Source organism: Phaethon aethereus, assembly GCF_964289735.1.
Source record: "Phaethon aethereus genome assembly, chromosome: Z".
NCBI lineage: Eukaryota > Metazoa > Chordata > Aves > Phaethontiformes > Phaethontidae > Phaethon > Phaethon aethereus.
In genome coordinates, this window is record NC_138577.1 from 53,893,986 (window position 1) to 53,902,832 (window position 8,847).

At 43.3% G+C, this 8,847-nt stretch overlaps 1 protein-coding gene across 1 annotated transcript in view; it reads right to left on the reverse strand.

Moving 5' to 3' along the window:
* Window positions 1-3,006, reverse strand: part of ADAMTS19 (ADAM metallopeptidase with thrombospondin type 1 motif 19) — a gene marked incomplete at both ends in the record, with an annotated part of 147,900 nt that extends 144,894 nt beyond the window's left edge. Inside the window, 2 exons of the mRNA XM_082013266.1 lie at window positions 1,312-1,922; window positions 2,922-3,006. Coding sequence (XP_081869392.1) covers window positions 1,312-1,922; window positions 2,922-3,006 — 696 coding nt within the window. The remainder of the gene's footprint in view (window positions 1-1,311; window positions 1,923-2,921) is intronic.
* Between the last annotated feature and the right edge of the window lie 5,841 nt (window positions 3,007-8,847).

The following is an 8,847-nucleotide window of genomic DNA, read 5'->3' on the forward strand; positions in this document are numbered from 1 at the left end:
CTAAGTCCAAACAGGCAAATGAATAAGCAGTCAAAATTTCCACATTTTACCTGGTTTCACTTCATGACCATGCAAATAAAAACCAGGCAGGCTATTTTCATGAATCAATAATGGAACAAGTTAGATGTTCAAATTCGGAAAGAAATACAAGAAAACATCTATCATGTGACTGTGGTGATTTACATCCATCTAGCCACCCAAAAAAACCCAAGGTAATGATGATGATGTTAACTCTCCCTAGCGTCATTACTGTTTGTATTCTATATTCTTCAGGCATGAGCATTTATAATGCTATATAAAGGCCCAAAATGAGAATAATAGTAGTAATAATTGTTTTTGTTTTAAATCCTGCCAGCTTTTTACATCATCCCAGCTGCTTTGTACTCTTTCCACCCACCCCCAAGTATCTTGGGATTGCAGTTCACTGGATCACCACTGCTGTTGTCAGGGTGCCCAATTCTGGTCTTTATCTGGTAAAAATCATGACTGATCTAACAGAAATCATAGCAGGTGAAATTTGTTTTAAATAAGGGAGGCATGCCACAGAATTAATAACAATCCAAAAGCTCTGACTGTATTAACATTTCTACTGACAACATACTCATTGCGTACTTCTATGGAGGAACTGAAAGGAAAGAAGGGTATGGAGTCCCAAATCCAAGTAGCTACAGGTAGCACATGCAGAAGTTGTGAGGTAGACAAAAAAGGCTAAAGGGATGAGAGAAATGAAAGACAAGGAATAATGAAGATGAGAAAGCAGACATAAAATATTGGTAGAAGTAAGAAAGAGAACAGTCTGAGAACTGAGATGTAGAACATACGGAAGATGACACAGATGAAAAAGATAACTTTAGAATATAGGATGGGAATGAAGAACAAATGGATTACAGATGGACTGGAGGAGAGATGATGATACCGGGAAAAGGAAGAAGAGTGAGCATGGATGTAACTAATTACAGGCACACACTGAAGAGCAAGATAAAATTAGGGATGGAGAGAGAAAAGTTGAAGAAAGAATGGCATAAGAATAAAAAGGAGATCCAAAAAAGAAAAGCATGGGACTGAGAGACAAAAGTGTACCTGGAAATGGGACAAAGAACATAGAGACTTCACAAGATAAAGGCAGAAGTAGGATTTGAGAGAAATTACGAGTGGGATAATAAAAGTATGAATGGCAAAATGGTTAAAAATAAGGATAAGTACAGAGGTAGGACCCAAGAGAATATGCAAGAAAGACCTCAGGAAAGGGATGGTAGTGAAAAACAGCAGATGAAGCTGATGTTGCTACCCCTGCATGCAAGGCCATCTTACCAATCCACCACAGGTACTGAAGGAGGCAAAGGAGCCCGGGTAGCGGAGGACAGCACCACTGTAGTAACAAGCTCTCTCAGGCTGCGACTGCGCAGCGCTGGGTGGGCTTTTGCCCTCACCCCCAAGCCGCTCCTCCACAGCAAAGCCAGGAGCCAGGAAGCGGCTGTCCCTCTTCAGCAGCAGGTAGAGCTCCCGAGCAAAAGCCGGGATCCTCAGCAACACCTCATCTCCGTCCTCTGCAGGAGGTGGTGGCGGGGGCGATGGTGGCAGTGGCAACTGAGAGGCAGCACCAGACCCCTGGGGCAGGGGGGACCAGTGGTAAAACTCTTGAGACTCATACTCATCCTCAGTGTCCTCTTCCTCTGCCACCTCCTCTGCAGCCTGCGCTTGCCCCTCCACTGAAGAGGAGACTGAACGCACCTCCCGGGAGCTGCCGGCCACTGGGCTAGTTGTGACGGGGACGCTGAGGGTGCTGCTCCGGTTCCCACAGCTGGGGTCGGTGCTGCAGCCCCCACCACCACCACTGCCACCCGCCGGCTCCTGCTGGCCCCTGCTCCACAGTGCGGGGAAGACGATCTCCCATTCCTCAGTTTCTTCTGAAGCATGGAGACCTGTGGGAAGACCAGCAGATGCGTTAAATGAATGGAGCACTCAGCAGCACACGATGACTGCCAGAAACCTACCCTGTGCCCCACAACACGCTCCTTCTGGCTCCCAGCCCGCCAAGCATGCCACTCAAAATACAGTGAGCTCCACTTGACCCTTTCATCCTCTCCTTACATATGGCAGACAGGCCAGCCACTAGATGGGATCTCTGTGCCTGTTCGGGGGTCTGGGACATACCACTGTGCTGGTAAACACTGAGACAGAACTGGAGCTCAAGCTGGGCAGAAGTTGAGTTTGCACCAGTAGCCGGGGCTGTTCTTCATGACCACCACCTCCACGTCAGGATAATTGCACAAACCTTTCATAATTTAGACAAAGTGGCAACTTTTTCATACAGCTAAAAAAGAATTGTTACTTTAGCAGGGAAAACCTCAAAAAAACATTTGAAACTGTCAATCTTGTTCGCAGCATGTTTTGCAAGATCCATTATGATTTAAAAATGCAGCCAAATGCACACACACCCCATGGCCGCATGTTTCCAAGGGCACTTACAAGTGACAGATGCACGCACACGCTATATTATCATTGTAAACAAACTGAGTTATAATCACTAATTAGTGATGTCTGCATATGACACACACCGTATCACAGTTCAACCAAAATTGCCCCCACACCAGCATTATATTTATAAACATATGAGTACGCACAACCTCCACCGGCCTGAGACAGAAGACAGTTGTATTTACACCTTCATCCTACACACGCTAGGAACAGCACTGCTGAGATGATTTGGCTGCGTATAAAAACCAGCTTCTCGTACTGACGAGGGCACTGCAATGCGCCCTCAAACCGGAGGCACGCATTGTCTGATCACCCATCGGTTACAACGGATGGGCACAGCTGTTAAGGCGCTTAACTGTGGGCAGGTACTGGCTACCGGCAGCCGGCGGAGCACGGAGGCCGGCCCGAGGCTCGGCCCCGTCCCGCGGAAGGCGCGCACTTACCTGCGGCGAGCCCGCTTGACAGGACGCACAGCTGGTAGAAAACGCAGCAGACGCGGCTCAGGCGCATCCCCCCGCCCATTCCCATCGGCTCCGCGCCCGCGGGACGCCGGCAGGCAGGACAAGGGAGGGCCGCGCTGAGCCGGGGCGGGCCGAGCCGGGCGGGGAGCGCCGCGGGGCGCAGCCACCTGGGCGCCCGCGGAGAAACTGCAGGCGAGCGCGAAGCGCGCGTCCCGGCGGGGCGAGCGAGCAGCACCGGCAGCGCTGGATGCGCAGCGCACGGCGGGTGTGTGTGCGTGGGGCGTGGGTGTGGGCGCAGGCAGGCAGGAGCGCGGCCCGTGCGCGCACACAGCGCCCGGCGGCGGGCGGGCAGCTGCGCCCCGGCGGCGGCGACCGCGCTGCCCCCGCCCGCCGCTCGCCCCCACGGGGCGGGACGCGCCGGGCCCCGTCCCGTCCGGCCCCGCCCCACCCCGCCCGGGCGGGCACCCGCCGCGGCCCCCCCTTCCTTTCCTCTCCCCCCAGTCCCGCCGCCGCGCCGCGGGCCGGCGCCCGGGAGGCTCCGCGGGCATCCAAGTCCCGGCCGCGCCCCGCGGGCACCTTGCGCGGGCGCGGCCTCCGGGAGACCGCGCTTCGCACCCCGCCCGCCTCCACCGACCGCGCCGGGCAGGCGCCGCCTGCGCCCCGGCGGCAGTCAGGGCTCCCCTCGACCGCGCTTGTGCGCAGCCTTTCCCTCAAATTCGGGGAGCAGCAGGGATTGACCGTTTCTGCCCGATTTTGTGTACTTTGAGTCTAAACTCCTTTTGCCCCCCCTACGCAGCTCTCCATGGAAACCCATCACTTTCCACCCCAGCCCCTGGCAGCAGAGGAGTGATTAAATGAGGAATCGAGCAAAAGCTTTAAATGCACGTGTAACATCAGCTTAAACTGCAGAGGCAACAGGTAAACCCTTCCCTCTAAAAGCCGTTTCTTAAAACTGCGGCTGCTTTACCTACTGCTGGTGGTGTCAAAGGTGACTAGTATGCCTTAGGGGAAAGCATAGCAATCTAGTGTGGAGAAGAAAGCCATCTGTGCCGTTAAGGGGAAGCTACTACGGAGTTGCAAGAACTCTTTCTGAAAGTTGTATAAAATGAAAAGGAAAACAAACAAAAATCACATGTTAGGGCTCCAAATAAAAACCACGTTTGACTCCACAGAAGCCAAATGCAGCTGGGGTTTGCTCTCCACTGTGTTCGATAGCTGATTGAAACCTAGCCTGCATGGGTATGCATTCTGAACTACCTCCAAACAGTATTTTTGATTAGTTGTTTGGTTTCATAGGAAAAAAAAGTTACCATACAGTGATCCTTTTTTTTTTTTTTCTTCTTTTGGCATCTGAGCCAACTTACACTGAGCAAAATCAGAGGGACTTAGTAAAAACAAGATGACAGATTTACATCTAACAGTTTAGGAAGAGGGGAGTTTTCCAGAGGCTGCAAACTAGTATTTGCCTGATAATTAGGTTACCTTAAAAACAGATTTACAGTGAAGCTTTGTTTCCCAAGTAAATAACAATGTATGTACTAATTTACTTGGAATTAGTTAATAGGCCCAATACTGCAGCCTTCCCACAGCCAAAACTCTCCTTACAATTGATTAGAAAATGCTGCAAGATGTGGTTTATAAGCTCCTGTGCAAATACTAGATACAAATTCTGACTGTATTTTTTAAAAATAAATCAGAACATATAGACAAGATGCAAAAATACACAGAGAAAATCTTTACTTATAGTGCATACAGTTACATCCCAAAAGATACAAACAGACAACCAGCAGGAATAAGGAAAAAAGGCATGGCATGTGCATTTGCTCATTTTAAAACTGTGAATTGCTGTAACTGTATTCAATCTGCTGAAGTTAAGTTAGTCCCTTTGGACCAAATTCTGCTTCTCTTATTCACATGTATAATCTTACTAAAAAGACAAAAGAACTGCTTTTGTCAGTAAGGTAAGCAGCATTTGGCCTTTTCAACACAAGCTGCAGGGTGTAAAGAGACTGTAAGAAGCCAATTGAGAAAGACTTCAATATGTTTGACTTTATCACCAGCCAAAAAAAGAGGAACATTTCAAATAAGTCTCCACCTATGAATACAAGGCAAGCTAAAGTCAATGTGGAGCTGCAACAAATTTCTTTAGCTCATTTTATGTTTTCTTTTTATCGTTTCAATAGTTAAAGCAAAAATATAGGGGGAAGTTCTCTATGTTTTACTTTGGGGAAAGTACACTATAAAATAGAGCCCCTACTGGTGTTCATTAGTTTTAACAAAGAGTCTGGTCATAGGTTAACACTGGTAGACGGTATTGTAGCCCACCACATGCTAACTGTCGTCACTGTGAAACTAGTGCAGAGAAGTCTATGTCTAAAAGAATAAGAATTAAAAGAACAAAACAATGCTTTCATACTGCAATTATTTTGCAGAGAGAATAATATTGTATCCACATGTGCTGTACAAAAGACTATTTTTTTAATCACAAAGCCACCAAAACTCTCTGCAAAATAGTTTTTATTTTACAGAACATATTGCACACGGGCTAGTATCAGCTATGCCTTCGTAAAATCAGAAGAAACAGTATCTTTAAACTCAATATAGAGCAACATGGAAAGAAACAGATTTCTCCAGTAGATTCTTAAAACTGCACTTCCTATCTGAAAGGTCTAAGCCTTTTGGCATTCTAAGGGACTCATGCAGAATCACAAATGCATTAAGTAAAGAATGTGTTGATTTGTAAAGTGTAACAATGATCCCGACCATCTCACTGACATGAGAAAAAAAATTACAGAAAATGAGGTAAAGAATGTGTCCTCATCAGTCCTTCCTGATTGAGATAAATCAGACTAATTTTGTTGAAATCAATAGAGATTTGGCAATTTCCTCTCTTTTAGTGCTCCCTGATGTTATATTTACAGAATTGTGTCATCAGTCCCTTAGGGGCTGGCAGGACAAGGGCTTCTCTCAGGCCCCACCACAGGCTGACTTCTCATTTCTTCAGTGTGCCAAAATCATTCATGATAGAGCCCCAATCACTGGTGACATACCATAGACATCTCAAGCCATCTTTGAAGGCATGGATATTGTTCTTCAACCTCCACATCCTTCACCACTACGGTTTCATTTAAATCTGTGCTGCAGTTACTGTCTTACCTGTGAGCAAGAGTAGAATTTCCCCCCATCTCATAGTGAATCTGTTTCGGTGATTTAATTCTGGGGATTAAAATACTTATGGACAAATCATACTGCTGAATTCAAAATTGCTTCTAGCAATACAGACACCACCATCAGTCAGGGACTTTCCTTGGTTTATTTTTTCTCTTTACTTAATAATCTAACTGTAAAAGCTATCAAGTTTATACATACAAAAGTGATTTAAAATTACCTCAGCTTTACAATATATACAAGTTTGCCTCAAGTAATTGTTACCAAAAAACCCCAAACCTTTAATCCTCTTCACAGGGAAATAGTTGTTAATTATTTGTGCATATGCTTTATATATATATGGATGATGATATCATTGATTTTTTAAAAATCTTTGAGTCCATTTGTTTCAAATTTTTACAACTTAACAAAATATGCTAGATGAATGGAAAAAATCTATTCTGTTTTGAATGGTGCTTACTACCTTAAGGCCACGTATCGTATGACTGTTGAGATTAGAAACAGAAACTCACATCTTCCTGTTTCTAGGGTGCTTTGCAAATGTTATCTCAGTATAAATAAACTTGTTTAAAAGCGGATTGAACTAATTTTTTTTTTTAGCTGCAAGATATATGTGAACCCATGCAAGTTTTCCCCACTTAAGCATGAATGAAAAGAGGTTTTTTCCATTTTAGAAAATGTTGTGTTCCCTATCCCTTGAACTGAACAGTGAATTTCCATTGCCTGTTAGCTCATGGACTCTGAATGTTTAGTCTGTAATCCTATACCGTTATTTACATGCCCAAAATGAAGGGTTTATTTAAAATGTATGCATTTAAGACCACTTCAAACAACTTCTCTTTAGCAGACCTTGCTTCAGAGCAAATCTCACAGTTACATCGAAACTCAGCGGTACAATCAGATGACCTGTGGAATAAGATGTGTGTCAAACTACTGTGATCTTAATACTTGTACTGGTTTAAACTCCAAAAAATTTAAAATGCAAAGCTAAGCTCATAGCAGCTCAATGCTATCATGCTATGCCACCAATTCTTATGATCCTATTAAGTATAGGTAATTCAGTGAATTTTACTACCAAGTCTCAGTTGTTTCCTTGTGAGTTATTTCACAAAATAAGTCATATCCTGAAATTGTTTGAGGTCTTTATGGATGGTACATATAGGTAAAAAATACACTTTCAACACACTAACTATCCAGTTAGTATGTTTTTTTTGGTACATTAAAGATTTCAAAGGTCTGATTAATTTCTTCCATTACAAGAGCAAATCCACCAAAATTTTGAGCTTCTTTTCAAATTCAAATGACTTAAGAAGAAAGTGTATTTGCTGAATTTTCAAGAGCATGAAAAGAACATCCTTCTGAGTTTCTTCCTAATTAAGAAGATGGCAAAGGACAGCTTGATTTGCATTTCAGGAGACAGCTGAGAATTGCAATCATGTAAATGTTCAAACAAATGCAGAGTTCTATCTAAAATCTTCTAACCAGAGAAAAGGCAAAAATAACAATTCAGGACCTTGTCTGGCATTGGACATCTCTGGTAACAGTTATTTCCATTGACAGTAAAAATGTACTTGCTTTGACTCTGAAAGAAATCACTTGTTTTAAAGAATTAGGTGGAAGAATGATAGAAAAAAATTACATGCATAACAAAAAATATTTGAAACTGTAACGGTTTCATTAGTCTAGCCATTAGAATTTTGTCCTTTGTAATTTCAAAATTTTATTATTCAAAAGGCAAAGCAGATGAAGACACTAGTTTTTAAGAACTTTAGAGATTGCCCTTTGAATCAGATCTTCAGTAACAACTAAGGTTCCAACACTTCCATGGTTTACATGCATGCCTGAGTTTAGAAGAGTAACCCTTTTGAGGTCAATGTGTATAAGCTTAAAGTTGTTGTCTTATAGGGGCTATTGAAATCTTGTTCCAATCTTTATAATGCTCTGCCTGTACTCAACAGCATGTACAATTTGCCATCAAAACCAGTATAGCACTATTGCTACCCCAGGATGTAGAAGGGAAGCTATAGCACAGGCTACTTACAGAGAATACATTCACATTATTAATTAACAGTGCATGGTTATTCTTGACAATTACATTTAAAAATAATACAATAAGCGTGTGTTAAAACAGCCATGTTGTCAAAATAAAAATACTGTTTACAACTGCATTATAATTTGTAAATGTATATGAGAACATGGAAACTTGTCCCCATTAACTGCTGGGAAAAAGCAGTAACAGAAAACATCCTTAAAATAGCTTGATGGACATGAATTCTCATAGTGGAGGAAAGTCTCTGTCTGAAATAAAGATAATGAAACTCCTCTGCCAAGGAGCAGGTTAGAAGATCAAAGAGATTTTGCATCATCAGAAATAGTGGAAAATTAGACTTCTGCTTTCTGTTGGAAAATTGTCTCATTTGTGATGGTAACATCTGTATTTTAAAAACAAAAACTTCTAACTCCTTCTAATTTATATCAGAAACAAATTCAGGGAGCTTTACTAGGCTACTTCATCCTCTCCTTACCCCCATGTCCTTGCATTAAAAGGACGAAAAGGAATACAAATTGTATAACAAAGTGTTTGGTAGGAAGGACAAACGTCTGGGACTGGGTACAAAACTCTATGGTATTTATGATTAAACCGGAATAATTGACAACTGCATTAGATTATTAGTGAATGCTAGGTGGATGTCTGCTATGTTTAAACTAGTACGTTTAAAGGATTCTGTAAGCCATAGTT